This window comes from Sorex araneus, chromosome 2, assembly GCF_027595985.1.
Source record: "Sorex araneus isolate mSorAra2 chromosome 2, mSorAra2.pri, whole genome shotgun sequence".
Taxonomy (NCBI): domain Eukaryota; kingdom Metazoa; phylum Chordata; class Mammalia; order Eulipotyphla; family Soricidae; genus Sorex; species Sorex araneus.
Genome location: NC_073303.1, coordinates 225,121,885 through 225,143,640, shown reverse-complemented (window position 1 = coordinate 225,143,640; position 21,756 = coordinate 225,121,885). Strand labels below are relative to the sequence as shown.

The window sequence follows — 21,756 nt, the reverse complement described above, 5'->3', positions numbered from 1 at the left end:
GCTGGGGGTCGGTCACCCCCTCTTTCCTGGGCTGCTTCGAGGGGAACAGCAGCTCTTCTTTAGCTGGGGGGTAGCCACACCCAGAGATGCTAAGGACTGACTCCTTACTCCGTGCTCCGCAGTCACTCCTGGTGGGGCCCAGGGGACGCATGGGATGCCAGGGATTGAGCCCAGGCCTACCGGGTGCCAGGTGAACGCCCTTCCCGATGCCCCACGGCCTGGCCTGGGCTGTGCCCCAGGAAGTGAGAGAGACGCCAGGGAATAGTGGGGCCGTCTCTGAGGGCTTGCTCCCTCTGGGGGGTCTCCGGGAGCTGACCCTGTGCCCGTGTCCCCGTGTCCCCGCTACCTCCAGGTTCCCTGTCAGTCAGGCCGACCCAGAACCCCACAAGGTGCACCCCAGGGCCAGGCTAATGGGACCCTACCCGCCCCCTCTCTGAGAAGAGAGCAGAGACCGCGGGCCGTGCAGGAGGGCAGAGGGGCAGGAGGCCCTGCCTGCAGGTCCCCAGGGACGTCCAGCTCATGTCCACCCACGACAGGGAGCCACAGGGCAGGGCCCACAGGGGTTCCCTGCTGTGTGACCTCGGGGAACTTTTTCACCCCTCTGAGCCATTGCTCCAGGAGAGCCCCTGGCCCTCCCCGGGCCGGCGGAAATGGGCCGCCCTCCCCTCCCGCCCACGGCGCCCGCTGGCACCTTTACGACTGGCGCGCCCTTTCAAGGCGCTTCTAATGTTTTCTCTAACCTGATTTCACTCGGATAAACATTCGGGGTGGAGTCTGGGGGCGGGGAGAGGAGACAGCGGGGAGCACTGCGGTTCCTGGCCCGGACAGTGAGCCGTGAGCCCGCAGCTGGCCGGGCGGGGCCAGGCGGGGCCCTTTGAAAGTGGGGAGGTGGGTGGGGGCCCTTGCTCAGCCAGCCTCAAGACCCCATAAAAACCTCACTCCCTTCTTAACTGCTCCGCCTTCCTTCCGGCGGGGGAGGGGGGTCCTCTGTCAGTTTCTCCTCTGTGTGCGCGTACACACACACACACACACACACACACGTGTGTGTCCATACAGTGCACATGCCCATGCATGTGTGGAGGCATGTGTGCATATGTGTTCATGTGTGGATGCATGTGTGCATATGTGTTCACATGTGCACACACACGTGCATACACATGTGACCACTCATACACACAGACAGTCACACGCTTTTCCCTGGACAGACCCTCCTGAGGCTGGGGGAGCAGGGCAGGGCCCTCGGGAGCCCCTGGGAGGGCCCCCACTGCTTTCAGAACCAAGATGCCTCCCAGGAGTGAGGGCTGAGCACCCGGCAGCTGTGCAGGAGGGCGGTGGGTCCGGCCCCGCACAGGGATTGTTTGAGGATGCCAGGGGAAGTCTGTGTCGTGAAAGAGGCTTCTCCGAGGCGTGGGGCAGGCTGGCACTGTGACCTGAGGGGTACGTGCTCACAGGCAGGGAGACCCCGCAGGGCTGGGTGCACGTGGCCTGGCCCCAGGAAGGGCAGACAAGCACCCCGTGCTCCCACGCTTGCCCGAGCCCATCACAGCTTGCTCAGCTCAGAGCCCCCAGAGCCTGCGGGCGCCAAGGACGGTAGATACAAGGGCCAGGGGGATTACCCCATAGCTGGGAGCCTGCTTCATGAGTGGGGGGGGGTGGTGGAGAAGGCAGATGGAATAGAGAAGGGATCACTGAGAAAATGGTGGGAGGAACCAGTTGGGATGGGAGATGCATGCCGAAAGTAGATAATGGACCAAACATGGTGACCTCTCAGTGTCTGTGCTGCAAGCCATAATGCCCAAAAGTAGAGAGTATGGGGAATATTGTCTGCCATGGAGGTAGGGGGAGGGTGGGAAAAGGGGGGTATACTGGGGATATTGGTGGTGGGGAATGTGCACTGGTGGAGGGATGGGTGTTCGATCATTGTGAGATTGTAACCCAAACATGAAAGCTTGTAACTATCTCATGTGATTCAATAAAGTTAAAAAAAAATCCTGCGAGTTCGGGTGAGCTGGGCTCCCGTCACGCCGTCACAAGCTCTGTCCTCAGTGCCCCACACCTGCTGTGGGTCCTCTCCTGCTGCCAGGCCTTCTTTCTAGTCACACCTCTGCCTGGAATGTCCCAGGGCAGCTGCCACCTCTTCCAGGAAGCCTTTGTGTGATGATTCGCCTGCTCTGTCTCAGCTCATAAAATGCCTTTCAGGGGTTCCTCAGGTAACCCCAATTACTCCCCTCCACACCCTCTTGTCCTGGGCTCTGCTGTGCATCATCCGCTTTGGTCCTGTCCCCTCCCAGCCCGTATCTTTTGGAGGCCACATCCAGTGCCAGGAAGGTGCTCTCCAAACCAGTGCTCCTCCCATCCCATGCAAACCTCTCCAGGACCTGCTTCTTCGAGAAGCTTTCCAGAGACAATTGGGTGGGAGATGTTCTTTGCAACATCCGGAGCCCCAGGGGGCCCCAGGGAGTGCTGGCACCCTCTGACTCTGCTCCTCGCTGGGGCCGCCCTGGAGGCCCCGTCACTCACACACTCGCCCTGGACGGTTGTCCTCCGGAGTGACGGAGCTGTGGTGCTCCTTGGAGAACCATCTGCTTGTCCCCAAACCAGACTCTCACCGCCTCACGCCTTTGCTCCTTCTTCTGTACTTAAAATCCATCCGCTTCCAGGAAGGCTTCCTGGATTTATCCAAGGTGAGGGGGCACTCACCCCTTTCCTGCCCTGTGCTTTCCTGAGGGTGACCTGGATCTGCTGGCTATGTGTGGGGTGGGGGGCGGGGAGCTGGGGGGGTGGTCTGTGGGTGTGTGGGAGGTGGGAGGTGCTGGGCGTGGGGTGATTGGGACTCTCTGAACTCTCAGAGAGTTCAGAGAGTTCAGACAGCCTTCATGGACTGTCCCAATCAGGGCCTGGGGGGTTCAAGGTGGACATTGCCCCTTGGATGCCGTGGCCTCTCCACATGTTTTCCCACCACCTCCTGGGGCTGGAACCCAGCTCGGCCGGGCTCTTTCCGTTGCCCCTCGCAAGACTCAGCCCTGACGTGCAGGGAGAAGTGTGTAGGGGGCGTGAGGCTGGGATCGCTGGGCCCGCCCAGCCCCCGTGCGCTGAGACGATCCTCCAGTTGGCCCAGCTGCTCCCTGGAAGAGAGCCCCAGATGTGCTCTCACAGCCTTTCCCCCAGGAGCCCCTCCTTACCATCTTCTCTGCTGGGCTCTGATCCACACCTGCTCTGGCGGGGCCATTTCCTGAGGCCACACAGAGGCAGCAGTGCAGGGCGACTGGGTAGGCCCTGGAGAGACGTCACTACAGGCTGCATAACAGCAAGGAGACTTCTCTATACACTAGGTTTATTCTAGTATATAAACTTTTCGATACACTAAATGTGTGCTCTAGATCACTGCATCACTGTCATCCTGCTGTTTGTCGATTTACTCGAGCGGGCACCAGTAACGTCTCTATTCCTCTCAGCCCTGAGATTTTATCACAGTTGTAGCAATTGTGCTCTAGATAGACTCTTTATAAGCTGTGTGTGTGTGTGTGTGTGTGTGTGTGTGTATGTGTATTCATGCTCAGTATATAGAGACTTCTTGGGCTGGAGCCGAACTGTATTCATAGTTTTAAAATGTTTAATATTTTCTGTTTAGCTCCACAAGAACTTCCCTAAACCTTAAGAGAAAAAAGACTAGATAAAGGTACACATCCACTCAAACATCCACTCGCTCACACACAGTCACATACACACACACTCACACAACATACCCACACCTACATACATCCCCCAGCCCCCCACACTCACACTCAACAATACTCTCTCTCTCTCTCTCTCTCTCTCTCACACACACACACACACACACACAAACACACACACGTATATGCTCTCCTACTGCATTTTCAGCCCTGTAGAAGGGCCTCTTCAAGCCCTTCAGTTGGCTGGGTCAGGCCCTCAGTTCAGCGCCGCTTGTAAGCGGGAGACCAAGAGTTCAATCCTCAGTGCGACCCACATTCCTGCTGGGACCTCTGGTGCCCCAAGTGTGTGGTCAAGTCATGTGTGGCAGAGGCAGTTGTGTGTGAAAGTGACCAACTGTGTGACTCCCGGAACCCACAACACCAACAAAGACAAGGTTGGGAAAACCAATCTGTTAAAAAGAAAAGAAGCCGGGGGCCTGAGAGATAGCACAGTGGGTAGGGCACTTGCCTTGCATGCGGATGACCTGCGTTAGATCCCTGGCATCCTATATGGTCCCTTGAGTTCACCAGCAGTGATTCCTGCATGCAGAGCCAGGAGTAACCTGAGCACTGCTGGGTGTACCCCCTCCAAACAAATCAACAAAAAGCAAAACAAAACAAAAGAATCCCAAAAAATTAGAAAAAAAGAAAGAAAAAAAGGAAGGAAGGAAGGAAGGAAGGAAGGAAGAAGGAAAGAAAGAAAGAAAGAAAGAGATAAAGAAAGAAAGGAAAAGATGTTCCTTTGCTCCTTTGCTCAAATGCTTGCATGGTTCTCCCTGTATCACTCTCTGTATCATTGTCATCCCATTTTTCATTGATTTGCTCTAGCGGGCGCAAGTAACATCTTCATTTGTCCGTGTCAAGTGCTAGCGTAGCCCAATGGCGTCTGTTCGCTCCAGGAACACGAAGAACACGTTGTTGTTACTGTTTTTGGCATGTCAAATACATCACGGGTAGCTTTCCAGGCTCTGCCGTGCGGGTGGAATATCCTCAGTAGCTTGCCGAGCTCTCCGAGAGGGACGGAGGGAGAAAACAAGCAAGTATGTTAAGCCCAAACACATGTGCTGCTTTAGGCGCATCAGTGGGGTAGAGCGTAAGAGTCCCCCACAGTGAATCACAGAGTCCTCAGGACACCTGTCCTGCTGTCACCCGTCCTCCCCTCCCTCCCGGCTGCCCCCACCCTGACATGTGGGCACACCTGTCCTGCTGCCTGAATGTTTTGTCCCTCAGTCACACGGCTTGCCCTGCTGCCATCAGCACCTTGTAAGACTGTCCTCAAAGAGCTTCCTGGCCCCTTTTCTTTCTTTTTCCCTTATTTAGCTTTTTAAAAAGATTTCCTTTGGGGCTATACTCAGCAGTGCTCAGCGGTTACTCCTGGCAGTGCTCGCGGGATCACTCAGGCCCGCGGCATGCAGAGCCTGCTCTCGCCCGATGAGCCATCTCTCGGACTTCAGATCCTTCTTTTTATTTGACTATTGCTCATTATTATTATTATTTTAATTTTGGGGGCCACACCCAACTGTTTTCAGGGCTTACCCCTGTCCCTGTGTTGAGGCTCACGCGTGCTAGGACACAGGGAACCATAATATGGTGCCAGGGGTCAAACCGATCTTCTGTGTGCAAGGCAAGTGCCTACTCACGCTACTGTCACCCCAGCCCCTAGCGCCTTTTTGGGTCACACCCGGTGATGCTCAGGGGTTACTTCTGGCTCTGCACTCAGGAATTACTCCTGGCGGTGCTCAGGGGACCATATGGGACGCTGGGAATCAATCCCAGGACGGCCGCGTGCGGGGCATGCCCTACCCGCTGTGCTATGGCTCCAGCCCCTAGCACCTTTTTAAACTGGTGACCCAGTCCACTCTCCACCGACTTTTTTTTTTGTCTTTCGGGTCACACCTGGCAATGCACAGGGGTTACTACTGGCTCTGCACTCAGGAATTACTTCTGGCGGTGCTCAGGGGACCCTATGGGATGCTGGGAATCGAACCTGGGTTGGCTGCATGCAAGGCAAACACCCTACCCGCTGTGCTATCGCTCCAGCCCCACCACCGACTTTTTTGATTCCTAATGATTTCCTTTCTCTTCTTACTTGTAAGTGCTTGACCCCTTGTCACTCATTGTCACTCATATATTCTAGTTGACCCTGTCCTGCCCCGGCCATCCCCCCACCCCTCCGGCCCCGGCAATATGAACTTGGTAACTCTTTGCTCCACCCACAGGACCCCACACTCAGAGCAGTGCTGGGAACAGAGAAAGCGCACACCCGTTTGCTGCCTGCGTGTTCGTCTTGGCTACCTGAGATATCTGATGCTGGACAGAGAAGCTCACCATGAGGGAAGCCAGGCCTGGGAGCCCTAGGAACCACCCCCAGCCGGGAGTCGCGGGTTCTCGAGCCCCCATTTTCCTCCCTGCCTGGACACTGAAGCTTCCTGCCCATTTGTGGACACAGGGAGGACAGAAACACAGACTGTGGGGAAAAGTGCTGAGTTGGGCTAGCAAGAGGGTTTGGATTTCTGCCTGGAAATAGAAATGGTGGTAGTTTGTGTCTCAAACAAAAGTTTGGAGGAAGATTTGTTTGAAAAGACTCCCAGGTCCCCCTTTGAAGGTCCGCCGCAAGGAACCTTTCAGTCCTTCCTGGGCAGTGCCGCCCTGGGCGCTGGCGGCCAGCAGAGGGCAGCAAACCCTCACAGCTGGCCCTGCAGCCGGCCCTGGGCGCAGGCTCAGAAGCCGGCCTGCAGCTCAGACTCGGGGCTCAGGGCTCAGGGCTCTGGCACCACCAGCAAACCCGTGGCTGGAGGGTTCTGCAGCCGGCACGGTGACCTGCTGGCCATGCAGAGCACGAGAACATATTTTGGGATTGGGGGACTGAGCAAAGACCACGGAGCAACTTTTGCCTGTCGATGCAGGAATCTCAAATGCTTGTTGCTGACTCAATGTGGAAGCGTTTGCCGTGGAGCCTTGAATCAGGGCTGGAACCTCTGAGCACTGCGGTTCCTGGTCAGAGGTTCAGCCAGCGTCAGGGAACCACGTTCAGGGCCCCGGTGGTTCTGGCGACCCTGACTGGTGTTCTCAGGCTGCCTGAGGTTGAGCCAGGCCTCACGGAGCATTGGGCAGGGGGGGGGGGGGGAGGGCGGGGGGGCGGGGAGAGAAAACCAGAGGCCAGAGATTTAACCCGCAGAGAACATGGGGATCCCTCTCGTCCCGGAAGGAGAGTAGTCAGCAAGCCCCCTGGAGGGAGGCTTCAAATTATGGAGCAGACGGTGGAGAAGGAGGGAATAGACCATCATCCTGCAGGGGTCCACTCACCACTGGCACCTCAACACTACCTCCTGCTCCCCCAGGGAACTTCGAACCCATTGTCCAGCCAGCTTTATAGAAACCCTTGGCCCTTAACTGGGAGATGATGGGATTATTATTGGGTTAGAGGGATAGCACAGTGGGTGGGGCGTTTGCCTTGCATGCAGCCACCTGGGTTCAATTCTTCCGTCCCTCCCGGAGAGGCCGGCAAGCTACCAAGAGTATCCTGTCCACACAGCAGAGCCTGGCAAGCTCCTCGTGGTGTATTCAGTATGCCAAAAACAGTAACAACAAGTCTCACAACGGAGACGTTACTGGTGCCCGCTCGAGCAAAATCGAGCAAATCGATGAGCAATGGGATGACAGTGACAGTGATACAATTTTGTTTTGTTTTGGGACCACACCAGGCTGTGTGTGGGCTCCAGGTTCTGGGCTCAGGGAACACTCTTGGTGGGTCCAGGGGCTTGAATCAAGGCTGGTTGCTTGCAAGGCAGAACCCTTACTCCCTGTAATATCTGTCCAGCCCCAATTGTTATTCATTCTTGAGAGATCACCATCTTCTCAGGTTGCGAGGCCTTGAATAAACTCTTCTATCTCTCTCTCTCTCTCTCTCTCATGTATTATCTGGTTATAATCAAGTTCAATCTATGATCTCTTGAATATTGGCCTTCAAGCTGTGAATGCCTGAACTCAGATTCAGAAATAATGGCATAGCATCTCTACAACTTCTCGGATGCATGACATGGGCTCCCATTTCATCATTGTTATTTTTTATGATTTTGTTTACGTGGCAAGCCCGGGGTTTCACACAAGCAAGGGAAGAGCTTGACTGTGGAGCTGCATTCCTACCTGTTTCCCCAGTTTTCAGATGAGAATCATCGAAATAGAGTGACGGGCAGGACAGGATAGTGGGGGAAACAGCTGGGTTATTTTTCATTTTAATTTTGTATAAGGACTGAAGTGATAGCACAGCAGGTAGGGCATTTACCTTGCACGCGGCTGACCCGGGTTTGATTCCTCCATCCCTCTTGGAGAGCCCGGCAAGCTACCCATGGTGTATCCTGCCCCCACGGCAGAGCCTGGCAAGCAACCCATGGTGTATTTGATATGCCAAAAGCAGTAACAATGGGCTGGAGTGATAACACAGTGGGTAAGGCACTTGCCTCGCACGTGGCCAACCCAGGTTTGATTCCCAGCATCCCAGATGTTCCCCTGAGCACCTCCAGGAGTAATTCCTGAGTGCTAAGCCAGGAGAAACCCTTGTGCATCGCTGGGTGTGACCCAAAAAGCAAAAAAAAAAAAAAAAAACCCAAAAAACAGTAACAACAAGTCTCACAATGGAGACTTTACTGGTGCCCACTCAAGCAAATCAATGAACAACAGGACAAGAGTGCTACAGTGTAATTTTGTCCAAATGTTTCTGATTTCCCTAAAGGCAGCCTCTTTGATCCATGTATTAGAAGCCTGTTGCTTGGTTTCCAAACATTTGGGAGGTGGGGGGATTTTCTAGTTGCCTTTCTGGTACTGGTTTATGATTTAATTTGATTATGATCAGGTAATATTCATTGTAGAGAGCTGAGGTGTTTTTTTTTTAAACCTTGTTAAGATTTGTTAACAGACAAATGGTTTGTCCTGGTGAAGAACTCTGTTGTCTCTTGAGAAGAAAGTGTGTTTTTCTACTTTTGTGTGGCATGTTCTGTATCCTGCTCCCCCACGCCTGCCCCGGTGTGTTTAAACAGTGTGGTTTGCTAAGTTGTTCATGATGATTTGTTACAGGTATTCGATATTCCGACACCAGTCCCACCAATACTGTCACCTCCCCTCCACCATTGTCTCCAATTTTTCCAACCACCCTTCAAGCCTGCCCCCCCCCCCCATTGCAGGGCCCAAATAATTTATTAATTTATTTTATATTTCTTGTTACCCCTAAATAGCTAAGGGAATGTCACTGTCACTGTTATCCCGTTGCTCATCGATTTGCTTGCACGCGGCTGACCCGGGTTTGGGGGAGAGAGAGACAAAGGTGACTGTGCGGTGGGGACTTACCCAGAGAGAGGCCTCGCCTGTGAGGCAGGGTGAGGAGAGGGCAAAGCTTTCCTGGGGCTGAAAACTTCAGACACACGTGTCTCTGTCAAGCTACAGAGAGAATCTCATCCACACGGCAGAGCTTGCCAGGCTCTGCCGTGTGGATGAGATTCTCTCTGTAGCTTGCCGGGCTCCCTGAGAGGGGCGGAGGAATCAAACCCGGGTCGGCTGTATGTAAGGCAAACGCCATAACCATGTGCTGTCATTCCAAGGGAATGATCAAAAATATTTCTGTGGAATAAAATTGGTGAAAATTGTTGTATCTCACCATGGGGACATGAAGTCCTTGTCTGAGGGTTTACTAGGCTGTTGTTGCCAGTTAAACCTTCTGTGTTCCTGCTTCTGTTGGCGTCTGCAGTGCATCCCGCCCAATCTGGCGTGCTCCTACTGGGGCGTCAGTGTTGTAGAGTCTGGAGATTGCGGCTCTGCGTTCCAGAAAATCCAGAATATTTAAGTAGGCAGTCCAGCCAGAGGGTGGCGGCAGCTTTGGGGCGTGGGAGCAGCTGCTGGGGCTCTGTCTGGGTGGGAGCTGGGCTGCCCCCCTCAGACGGCCTCAGTGGTCTCAGTTGGGAAGAAATGGGTGTCTGAGAAATTCGAGTAGGGCGTTTGCCTTGTATGCAGCCAACCCGGGTTCGAATCCTCCGTCCCTCTCGAAAAGCCCAGCAAGGTACCGAGAGTATCCCGCCCACACGGCAGAGCCTGGCAAGCTCCCCTTGGCGTATTCGATATGCCAAAAACAGTAACAACGAGTCTCACAGTGGAGACGTTACTGGTGCCTGCTCGAGAAAATCTATGAACAACAGGACGACAGTGCTACAGTTGCTACAATTTTTTATTAGTGAATCACGAAGAGGCACAGTAACAGACTTACAAACCTTCCTGCTTGTGTTTCAGTCATACAATGACCTAGTACCCATCCCTCCACTAGTGCCCAATTTTGTCTGAGAAAGTTTTTCAGCTAGCTGATCTCCTTTGAGGTTTATTCATGAGTCTCCGGAGCAAAGCCAGTAGATGAGCGTACGTGTCGGCAGCCGTGGTGGTGGGGCACATGCGTCTTTCAGAAGTAAGGGGAGGTTGCGCGTCCAGACCGCCCGAAGGCCTGGAGTTCCCGGCCACAAAGACACGTGTGCAAGTGTGTCTGAAATTTTTAGCCCCAGGAAAGCTTTGCCCTCTCCTCACCCTGCCCCACAGGCAAGGCCTCTCTCTGGGTAAGTCCCCACCGCACAGTCACCTTTGTCTCTCTCTCCCCCAAGCCCTCTCTCACCCACCTGGGAGTCTTGTCTGCCTTGACCTTTGAAGAACAGCATCGGGGGCCGGGGGACTCTTCAGGTTCAGAGCACAGGACGGGGTGAGGCCCCGAGCTGGATCCCAGGCACTGCCTGGTCCAGGGAGCACTGAGAGGTGGGCCCTGCTGGGGCCCCCGCTGAGAGAGAAAAGGAGAGAGAGAAGGAGAGAAGGAGAGAGAGAGAGGGGGGAGAGAGAGAAGGAGAGAGAGAAGGAGAGAAGGGGGGAGAGAGAAGGAGAAAGAGAGGGGAAATAGAGAGAAAAGGAGAGAGAGGAGAGAAAGGGAGAGAGAGAAGGAGAGAGAGGAGAGAGAGAAGGAGAGAGAGAAAATGAGAGAGAGAAGGAGAGATGGAGAGAGAGGAGAGAGTGAAGAAGAGAGAGAAGGAGAGGAGAGGAGAGAGAGAAGGAGAGATAAAAGGAGAGGAGAGGAGAGAGAGAAGGAGAGAAGGAGAGGAGAGAGAGGAGAGAGTGAAGAAGAGAGAGAGAGAAGGAGAGAAGGAGAGAGAGAGTTGTGCCCAAGTTTCAGATCCCCAACTGCAGAGAAACTAAGTCCACACACGATAGCATGAAAGCAAAGGAACTTTATTACTAGCCCGAGCCAGCACTAGCCCGAGCTAGGGTCTGAGTCTGATCCAACACAGTGGAGTCTTGACAAGGACCCAACTCCAAATCACAAGCAGTGTATATAGGGTTCAGAATTAGGAAGCAATTTATATGCTGGTCTATTTTTAGCATCAACCCTACTTCAATGGTGGTCAGCAATTAGGCAATGGTTAGCAACAGTTTCTCAGGAGGGCACAGTGACCCCTCATGACCGGCTGGACCCAACTGCCCAGTTCCTCATCTTGGCAAATGACTCAACTGGGAGTTTACCAGCAACTGCAAGTCCTGCTCTGGGGAAACAGAAACTGGGGCCTGGTTGAGACTTAGTGTTGGCTGCAGCTTGTCCTGGCATCAGTTGAGAGAGAGAGAGAGAGAGAGAGAGAGAGAGAGAGAGAGAGAGAGAGAGAGAGAGAGAGACAGACAGACAGACAGACAGACAGAGAGAGACAGAGAGAGACACAGAGAGAGAGAGACAGAGAGAGAGAGAGAGGGAGGGAGGGAGGGAGGGAGGGACAGAGAGAGAGGGAGGGAGGGAGGGGGGGAGGGGGATTGGGAGGGAGGGGGAGGGGGCAGGGGAGCTGACGGGCGGCCTGGCCTGTGCTTTTCCAGGCTGCTGTGGCGTAGGTTCCTGCCTGCACGGGGCCTCTCCCTCCCTCCTTCAGTCTGTGGTCCATGTAGCCAGACCGACACTGTGGAAATGAGGCTCCCTTGCACCCCGCCTGCCCCGACTGAGCCTTCGTGCTGATTTCTCCGGCTGACTGCAGCTAGCCACACTGCGTGCAGTGCAAGGCAGCTCCTGGGGGCCGGGGACGTGATTCGACAGGCTGGAGCATGTGCTTCGCACGCGGGAGGTGGGTGCTCAGTGGGCCCAGCTGAGGCCCCCAGACCCTCCCCACACCCTGCAGGAAACAGGAGGCTGGTCAGGGGCCTTTGCAAAATGAACAGCCGGTTGTGACTGGGGAGGCGATGCCTGAAGTGGCTCAGCCACTCTCCCCTCAATGCACGTGGCTGTGGCCAAGGGCGGCCCCCGAAAGAGAGGCTGTGAGCTGAGACCCCCAAAGCAATCCCTTCTTTTTAACCGAAGGGCAGAGGAAGGGGGCCTGGGGGGGAAGAAACACAGAGGGAAACTCTCGTGTTTTCTCCTTTTGCCAGGTTTGGCCCTGCCTGCAGGCCCATCACGGGGAGAATGATGCGCACAGCTGATGCTTGACCAGAAGCCTGAGCACTGTGGCTGGAGGCACCGGGTGGGGTGGCAGTTGGGGTCGACCTTAGCGTGGGCTGGGTGAGAGAGGAAGGCTGATGCTAACGTTAGAGAAAGTGGATTTGAGAGCAAGGAAAGACCGTATAGTGTTGAAAGGGTCAATTCTAACCAGGCATACATCTAACGAGAGACGGACACATGGTCCTGGTGACCCTAGCGGGTGGGGTGCAGGGAGTCTGCGCACTGAGGCTGTGATCTGGGATGCAGTCGACGGGATGAGGTCACTGTGGGGAGGGAGAGAAGAGATGGAGGCTGGCCAGCCCCATGGGGCTCGTGTTAGACTCCGTGCTGAAAGCAAGGCCGTCTACACGGCTCGGCAGCCAGGACCAGTCACGGCACAGGCCACACAGCCACGCCGACAGGGGACACTGTAACCAGACAGCACAGGGACCTCCAGCTCCGGCCAGTAAAAATAAGGCAACAGGTGTCAGGGACAGTGGTAGGGCAGTGGCAGAGGGACCAGAGAAACTGCAGCCGAGACCCAGACCTCACGCAGAGGGCACAGCCCTGACCACCTGATTCTCGAGCAGTCACCATGGTGCCACCCTGAGGGAACTTTCCAGAACTTTCCCAATCAGAGCGTACCCGAGCTCCACTCTCTTGGGTGCTGGGGGAATTTTCCTGAAAGGTGTCTTGGAGGCATTCTTTAATTCTGTTATGACTGTCCCAAAGCAGGGAGGTGCTGGGGGGGTGGGTGCTGGGCAGGCAGGGGTGTGTGTGGGGGGTGTGCAGGGGTCAGACTCATTTCCTCACGGGTGAGGCTTGTTTGAGCGTGTGGAGAGCGTGGCCCCCAGACGTGGCGTGATCTCGGCCCTCTTGGCTCATGCCCGCTGCCTGGGCCCCTGCTCCGCGCGGCTCACCCTCACGAGCCTGCGGAGGCCCCGGTCTCTAGCAGGCTGCCTGGAGGCGGTGAGTCTGGGGCGTGTCTCTCCTGGGTGCCCCGAGCCTTCGCCCCGCCCCACCACACCGAGCCCAGGAGTGGGGGCTGCTCGGGTAGCGGCTCCGACGCTCCCCGCACTTGGCCACCTGTCTGCCAGCACAGGGCTGGCGAGGGGCAAGGATTCAGCCGGGGTTTGCCGGGTGAGCAGTAAGGGAAAGGCTGGCTCGGGGGCTTGGGGGCCTGATGGGGAGGAAGCACAGGGCCAGGGCCCCCGGCTCACAGGGCCTGCTCACAATGGGGGTCTTTCCGGAAGAGCCCCCGCGCTGTGAGCAGGGGGAGCCACAGCCAGTGTCGTAGGCCAGCAAGGCCCCTGACAGCACTGGACCATCACGACGAGCAGCTGCACGGCGGGGACGGAGAGGGGGTGGGCTGCCGTTCCCCGGGTGCTGGAAGGAGAGGCGGAGTCCCGAGTGCTGTGAGCTTGCATGTTTATTGACAACCAGAAGGACACAGAGAGTACAAACCCGCACCCACCCCGGCCCCAGGTGCCTGGCAGACAGACCCTCCCCCGGGCCTGGCCTGGGCCTCACTGACACCCCCAAGGTGGCGGGGCGTGGACTGGACCAGGAACCACCTCGCTGCCGGCACCTCACGCACCAACACCCCAGGGAAAGAAGCAGCCACGGAAAGAACCGTCTTGGAGGGATGCAGGGACTAGGGGTCCCTGTGAGTCGGGAGGGGGAGGGGGGCAGGGCAGGGGGCAAGGAGCGGGCAGGGGGGGACCTGGGACGCTCCTTGCACCCAGGACTTTCTCTCTGCCTTTGGGTGGTCCCTTCACTCCCCACCCTGGTGTTTAGGTTTAGGACCACCTGAGGACAGGTGGAACCCAGCAGCCCTTGGGGAGAGCAGGATGGGGGGCTTCCTGGCGGCAGGGCGGAGCTGGGGCCCACGCAGGCCTCAGGCCCGGTGCCCCTGGACGCAGCAGGAGACGGGGCGGGGGCGGTTCTCCCGGGCTCGCGCTGGCGCCGGCTCAGTACTTGGTCCTGCGGGACGTGGTGGTGGACGCAAAGCGCACGCTGGAGCTGCGGCTGGTGCGGCCCCCGCTGCAGCTGCTGAAGCCCCCCTCGGTGGGCAGCGGGCAGGGGAGGCTGGGGGCGCAGGCCTCGCCCACCAGCACGGAGCCCCCCCGGGAGCCGGACCCCAGGTTGGAGCCGCAGGCGCCGACGCTGCCTCCGTAGCGGACGCTGCTGCCGCTGGAGAAGGTGACGCCGCCGCCGCAGCGGGAGAAGGCGGAGCCGCAGGGCAGGGACTCGGGCCCGCACACCAGGCCGCCGCGGGAGCTGCTCACGGCTGGGGGGGAAAGTCAGAGTGAGGCGGGGGGCCTGGAGAAGGGGCCCCGCAGGCTTCCCCTCCCCCGGGGCTGGGACCCCGCTAAGGCCGAAACAGACCTCCTCCACCGTGTCTGCACCCTGGTGGGCGCGAGCCCGGTCACCCAGACAGAGGACAGAGCCGCACGGCTTCTCCCTCCCAGCTCCCACCCCGCAGCCCCCCAGGGTCGCCCTCCGGCTCCCCTCTCTCCCCTCTCTCGCGACCCCCTGCAGGCTCTGCTCTGTAGCTCTCTGCCCGTCCCTGGGCACCCCTCCCTGCCCACAGCTGCTAAATCCTGCTAAATCTTCCCGAGAATGCTGCCACCCTCATCTTCTGAGACCCTCCCACGGCCTGGGGTCTCCGAGAGCCACTGCCTCTGAAGCCGCTGTTCCTGCCGCCTGCCCTTGGTGGGGGCAGCCTGGAGCTTGGGCCACCACACGGGTCTGTGCTTTGGAAGTCAGAGATCTGAGCTCCCATGCTGGCTGTGACTCCGGGCACATCGAGAGCACGTGCGCTCTCTGGGAGACCAAAAGGGGGATGTCAAGGCCGCCGACTCCCCGACAAAAATGTGTTTTGAGATTCGGGGTGAAGATGCGTAAGGTTTTCCTTCTCAATGAGATCAGACTTCCTGAAAGCAGGGTCTGGGGCCCTGGCCAGGGGCACACACGTGTGGGCACGGCCTATGGGACAGCATAAGGGTGCCGGACCCTGCCGCTTGGGGTGTGTGTGGGGGAATGCCATGCCACTGGATGGTCTTGCCAGTCCACCCCTGGACTTGGGCCTCAAAGGACGAGGCCACGCTAAACAAAAAGCCTGACCTTGTTCTAGAACCTTCTTGGACCCAGTGCTTCCTGATTTGTGATTGCTTTGCTCTGGGAAGGAACTTTCTGGGGGATATCTCAGATCTCAGCTCTGGGGTCCCTGCACCCCGGAATATTTTGGCCAACGCTGCTCTGGGCCCCTGACTCCACCGAGGACCCTCAGTGGGAGGAAGATGGGAGGGCCCCAGGAGACAGATGTGTGAAGGGGAAAAGAGGAAGTCTCTTACATATGTTCACGGGTCCGACGCCTTCGCAGATGCTGTGGAGAGGGAGAAATGGGTCAGTGGCGGGCACCTGTGGGCTGCAGGTTTGCCAACAAACGGGCCTTTGGGAAAGGACACAGTGGCTCTCGCTCCCGACAACGACGAGAAACATCTGCTTTGAAAAGTCATGTGCTCCTGGACCCTACCCCCGACTTATTGAATCAAAAGACTTGAGGCCCTCTCCCCTCCACTCCCCACCTCTCCACCCCTGCTTGCTTTGTCCCTGCCTGTCCGGCAGGGCTGCCCACAGTCCTGGTGCCACCTGCCCGCACACTTGCAGTTACGTGGCATAGCTCCAGCACCGTCTTCCAAGCCTGACTCACGAGCAGCAAAGACGCAGACAAGACCTCGGTGCCGCCGAGCATCTTCCCCGGGGCCCCTGCCGGTGAGTGCGAGGGCCGAGGGTCGGGGACACTCACCGGATCTCCTCGCCCTCCAGCAGGCGCCGGTAGGTGGCGATCTCGATGTCCAGGCCCAGCTTGACGTTCATGAGCTCCTGGTACTCGCGCAGCTGCCGCGCCATGTCCTGCTTGGCCTGCTGCAGGGCGCCCTCCAGGTCGGCCAGCTTGCACTTGGCGTCCGAGAGGGCCGCCTCGCCCTGCTGCTCCGCCTCGGCCACCGCGGCCTCCAGCTTGGCCCGCTGCAGGGAGGGAGGTGGGCTTTGGCGGGGGCCGGGACCCCCGTCGAGTGCTGGGAACCAGCCCGTTGCTGAGCCAGGGATGGAACTCAGGGGGCTGCTTTTCTAAGGATGCTGATAACTTGTAACTGGGGAGGGGGCGGAGAAGAGTAGGGGGGGACCGTCACTTTCCTTCAGTTTCTGTCTCCGTGGTTTTGCACTTCCTGGGGTCTCAGGGCAGACCGGTTCTTTCTGCCTCACTTGCCTCTCTAAGTTGACCCCGGGATTTTCTTTTGCCTGGAGATTCTTCCTGCCCATGTTTTCCTCCTCCAGGAAGCCTTCCTGGACACATCCCCGCTTGCTTCTGTTTCTGGCACCCAGTGATCTCCTTCACCTCATCAGACTAGGGGATCCCCAAAGCCTGGGGTGGGGGCGCCCTGCCCCTTCTCCCTTCGGGCCTTCTTTCACTCTCCCCTGCCCACCTGTGCCTTGGCGTGCTCGATCTCGGCCTTCAGCCTCTGGATCAGGCGTGTCAGCTCGTTGATCTCGTCCCGGGTGTTGCGCAGGTTGTCACAGTGCTGTCCAGCGGTCACCCGCATCTCCTCATACTGGGGGCGGGGAGAGACGTGGGTCCGGGGGCTCACAGCCCTGCTGGGGTCGGGACCTTTGCGGGGTCTGCTCCCTGGGCCCCGGCCCCGTCCTGCCCTCTCACCTTGGTCTGGTACCAGGCCTCCGCATCCGCCCGGCTGCGCCTGGCGATCTCCTCGTACTGGGCCTTGATGTCAGCAATGATGCCATCGAGGTTCAGGTCCCGGCTGTTGTCCATCTTCACGATGACTGACGTCTCTGAGATGTGTGACTGCAGCAGCTGTATCTCCTGTGGGGGAGTGAGGTGGGCAGGACGTGGCTCAGAGCCCCCGCAGAGCCCGATGCTGTGACCCCCGGGTTGGGAGCAGAGCACCTGATTCAGAGCATGGCTGCGGGTGGACCAGCCTTGTGGGCCAGCCAAGGAAAGGAAGCCCCTGGGCTGTTTCCACTGGACTCCGTGTCCACAGAGGCATCGGAAGCCCCAATCCACTTGGGTGCACTTCCGGGGGCCTAAGGGACTGGTGCGGGCATGAGTCGGTTGGATTTAAACTCTGGATTCTCCACAAAGTGCCAGTGACTGTTCACAGACTGCCCAGAGCTCGGAACCCTCTCTCCCAAGCCCCGCATGGAGCCGGGGAAAGGCCTGGAAGTGGCCTGAGGCAGAGGGCCTCAGGGGAACTGCCCCACCGTCCCACCCTGTGCCCGGCACTCAGCATGGCTGGCATGTGCTGGTGACACCCGGATGAAGCAAAAGCGTTTGCTTGACTAATTAGGCCAAGCAATTCTTTTACATCTGTTTTCCGGAGTCCTCGAATCAGCTGTAGGGAGGGACATTCCTAGACTCTGCCTTCAGATTGGCCCACGATGAGGTGGGCGACAGGTTCACGGGTTGTGTCCAGCCTGAGTCAGGCTCCCGAGGCTGCATACCTGACTCTGCTGAGATCCAGTGATACAGCAGAGGACCTATGAGTGTGTGCGTGCGTGCATGTGTGCGTGTGTGTGGATACTGATTGTCGCAAAGCATGCCTGTCCGTGTGAAGATCCCACCGAGCACAGGTCTCTAGCGCCTGCTCTGAGGCCACGATGCTCACCTCCGTGTACAAGGCTTTCAGGAAGTCGATATCCTGGGTCAAGGAGTCTGCGTTGGCCTCCAGATCAGACTTGTTTAAGAAAGCTGCGTCCACATCCTAGGCAGGAGAGAAGGGTCGAGGCTCATGGAGAAACACTGCCCCTCTGGCGGGCTGTGAGATGTGGGACTGCCAGGACAGTCCCCGTGGGGCGGGGGCCGTGGGCGGGGGCAGGGTTGTGGGTGGAACTGAGTGGGGGCTCTTCTCCCCCACACCACACAGACTCGCCCCACACAGACTCGCCCAGGGCAGGCGTGGTCTGATCTTATTTAGGGGCGAGAAGAGTCTGGACACCCCCAGACTCGCTAAGGGCTGACCCCTCTGCACTCTGCTCTCATGAAGCCGGACAGCCACGGGGCCTTATTGCATGTCCCGGGATGCCTGCTGTGGCCTTGGGGGGCTCTTGAGTAACCCCAGATTCAGCCCCTTCCTGGGATCTCTTGAGACCTCCCTCTGGAGCGGGGAGTTGGCCTGGCTCTATCCCTTTACCTTCTTCAGAGTCACAAACTCGTTCTCAGCGTTGGCCCGGAACACCACCTCCTCTTCATACCTGGATGGGAAGGATTGGGAGGGTGGGTTCTTCCTGGGGGCGGGGGCTGGGGGGGGTTGATGCTCCACAATTCAGTGGATGTTTGTGTTCTTGGCTCCTGCCAGAGCTCGGGTCCCTGCGGCCACCCACATAACGTCTACTCTGTTCCCTCTTCAAGACCGTTTATGAATCAGGGAGTCTGAGTCCTCCCAGACCCCGTTTCCCTTTCCGACTTGGGTCTGGGGTCTGCAGGTCTGTGCAGACTTGCCGTTCTGCAGGGAAAGACTCACAGTCACCACACATGACCGTAGAGCAAGTCGCACCCACTGGTGGCTGCAGCAGCATGGACCCCCACGCCACGACAGCCCCTCACCACCCCCAGGCAGGCTGGGGACAGACCGTGCCCCCATTTTTTCCCACGCAGGCCCCTCCCCTGCCCGTCCAGATCACCGTATTCTCCCCAGTCTCCAGGTTGTGTCTAAAACACAGCAGCATCTCACCCCCATCTACTCAGCTGTTTTTGTCAGAGCTGGGCTTGCAAGTGGGAGGGAGGGGGAGCAGGGCCTGCCCTTGGTCTGTGCAGCCCATTTGTTTTATTTTTTTTTGCTTTTTGGGTCACACCCAGCAATGCACAGGGGTTACTCCTGGTTCTGCACTCAGGAATTACTCCTGGTGGTACTCCCAACATCCTATGGGATGCTGGGAATCGAACCCGGGTGGGCTACGTACAAGGCAAACGCCCTACCCGCTGTGCTATCACTCCAGCCCCCACTCACTTCTTTTTGAAACCCTCCAGGACATCCTGCAGGTGGTTCCTCTCAGCCTCGAGCCGGGCCCGGTCATTGCTCACGACGTCCAGCTGCCTCCGCAGGTTGCTGATGTAGCTCGCAAAGAGGGGCTCCATGTTGCTCCGGGCACATTTCTGCTCTTGGAGGAAGTTCCACTTGGTCTCCAGGAGCTTGTTCTGCTGTTCCAGGAACCGCACCTAAACCAGTAGAGGCACAGAAGTGGCAGTTGAAACACCGACTGGTCACCCCCGCGAGGACCAGCTGGCCCGAGAGGGCCTCGTCCTTGCCTCTCTTGGCTTTCACTCTTCCTCTAACTCAGTTTCTCTAAACCTCCTCAGACTCAGGCAGGCACCTGGAGCCAAAGGTACCGTTTCCCCTTCTGCCGTTCCACGGCAGCTCGCCGGGCCTTGGCGAAAATGGAATCCACCTGAGTCTAAAATGGACCCCAGCCATCCCTGGCAGAAGACAAGTTGCTAAGCAAAGAACAGGTGTGTGGGATGTGACATCAGGAGACGGGGACTCTCGACTCTCAAGTCATCCCAACAACCCAGATGGCCCCTCTGCAGTGCGGTGTTGGAGACCACAGACTCCTGCCCCTGCAGTTCCGAGAACACCGATGCTCCAGGCACAGAGCATCACTCTCGCTCCCACCTGAGCACCCCTGCTCCCATTAGACACGAGGTGTAGGACCAGTTCCTCTCAATCGGGGAAAAGAACTCCCCTCACAACCTTCCTCTCTTCAGTCTGAAGGCTACCACTGAACCCAGGGGCGGTTCACTGTCTCCCCAGCCCAGACAACTCGGCTGAGCCTGAACACGCCAACTGCCATGTCTGAGTTCTTGTGGTTTGTAAAAATATCGCTACACTCCATCCCCCATTTTCCTAAGCCTGGATAGGGGGCCCAACCAGCCTCAGAAGTGACAAAAAGTTCAAAAAGAGGATTCCAGAGGAGCCTTTATCCTTTTTTTTTTTTCCTTTTTGGGTCACACCCGGTGATGCACAGGGGTTACTCCTGGCTCTGCACTCAGGAATTACTCCTGGTGCTCAGGGAACCATATGGGATGCTGGGAATCGAACCCGGGTCAGCTGCATGCAAGGCAAATGCCCTACCCGCTGTGCTATCGCTCCAGCCCCTGAGCCTTTATCCTTGTACCAGCTCTTGCCCGTCCAAGACCTGGTGTCTGGCCTCTCAGGAGCTGCTGCTGTAAGTGACCAGGCAGCCGGGCTCAGTTTGCTTGCAAGTTTGGATGCTCTTCTTCCGGAAGGCACAGCCCAGGTCTGCTCTGTCACCCAGCCCTGGCCTCGCTCCGCAGCAGTCACCCACGGTCAAGCCACCCTCAGGTGGGCACCTGAAGCCCCTGACCAAGGTCGCTGTGCTGTGCTAGCACCAGTTCCTCTCAATCGGGGAAAAGAACCCCCCGACGCCTTTGAGCTCTTATCCGCCCAGCCCTGCTCCGGCGGTCTTAGGTACCTTGTCGATGAAGGAGGCGAATTTGTTGTTCAGGGTCTTGATTTGCTCCTTTTCATCCCTCTTCACCCTCTGTGCATTGGGGTCAATCTCCAGGTTGAGGGGTGTCAGCAGGCTTTGGTTAACAGTCACTGCTGTGATAGAGGGGGCAGCTGGCACGCCGCCACCGCCGATCCTGTAGCCGAAGCCAGGGCCACCGAAACCACAGCCAAAGCCACCGCCAGCCCCGAACCCCAGACCGACACCACTGCCGGCACCGAAGCCTAGACCAGAGCAGCTCCCGTCACCAAAGCCAAAGGCCGCCCCGCTGCCAGCACCGAAGCCGACTCCACAGCGAATGGGACGGGGGCACCCCGTGGCCATCCGGGGGGCGCAGGACCCGAAGGAGACGACACTCCTGCTCCCAAAGCCACCGTGACCCCGGAAGCTGGACCCGCTCCGGCAGGAGGCAGAGCTGACCCGGAAGCGGTTCATGCTCGGGGGAGCCACCGCAGAGCAAGAGCTGAAGTTGCCAATCCGGCGGCCAGAGCTGACTCGGTAGGAGCGACAAGACATGGCGGCTTCTCGGGGAGCAGAAGGGCGACCACAGAACGGGGATGGCAGGAGCCGAGAGTCGGATGAGGCTAGTGGATTGCTCTCAACCCTTTTATGTATGTGGGGATCTGAGGATTGGCCCCATAAAAACGAAAAAGCCATTTGGAGACATTTATGAGCTTGGGTAGTTAGCAGAAACTCTTCATGCCTCTAACCTCCTTGACAATGAGCTAATCTCAGACACACCTACTCTCTTTGGGATCAGCGCTGCAACGTCAAACCTATAAACATTAAAAACATATAAACACATAAACATTATGGCCCTATTTTTTCCCACAAGTCCACCACAAGTGCCATTATGGGGACACTAATTTGATTTGATCATAAATCCAATAGACCTTTTCACTGCAAGTGAGGCTAACCGCCAGAAAGTTAGGATGGTAACAGGGCCAAAGGAGGTCCACTAAGGGACGCATCTGTACTTTAAAAAAAGACCTCTTGATAGGTGTGTGCATGTGTGTGTGTGCACGT

At 57.5% G+C, this 21,756-nt stretch overlaps 1 protein-coding gene across 1 annotated transcript; it reads right to left on the bottom strand.

Annotated features, from left to right (window-relative positions):
• Positions 1 to 13,718: 13,718 nt before the first annotated feature.
• On the bottom strand, positions 13,719 to 21,553 carry KRT84 (keratin 84). The gene is made up of 9 exons (XM_004601498.2): positions 20,695 to 21,553; positions 19,212 to 19,420; positions 18,396 to 18,456; positions 17,871 to 17,966; positions 16,904 to 17,068; positions 16,674 to 16,799; positions 15,995 to 16,215; positions 15,540 to 15,571; positions 13,719 to 14,473 (listed from the first exon to the last, which is right to left on the bottom strand). The coding sequence occupies exons 1-9, from the start codon at positions 21,385 to 21,387 to the stop codon at positions 14,154 to 14,156; spliced, it is 1,923 nt and encodes a 640-aa protein (XP_004601555.2). The 5' UTR covers positions 21,388 to 21,553; the 3' UTR covers positions 13,719 to 14,153.
• Positions 21,554 to 21,756: the final 203 nt, after the last annotated feature.

What these genes read in the sequence shown, in the direction of transcription:
- KRT84 (XM_004601498.2), bottom strand. Translation starts at nt 21,387, where the DNA reads ATGGCTTTTTCGTTTTTATGGGGCCAATCCTCAGATCCCCACATACAT. An exon ending in CTGGAGGGTTTCAAAAAGAA is followed by an intron (nt 18,457 to 19,211) that starts GTGAGTGGGGGC and finishes CTTCCCATCCAG; the next exon opens with GTATGAAGAGGAGGTGGTGT. An exon ending in CGTCGGACCCGTGAACATAT is followed by an intron (nt 14,474 to 15,539) that starts GTAAGAGACTTC and finishes TTTCCCCCCCAG; the next exon opens with CCGTGAGCAGCTCCCGCGGC.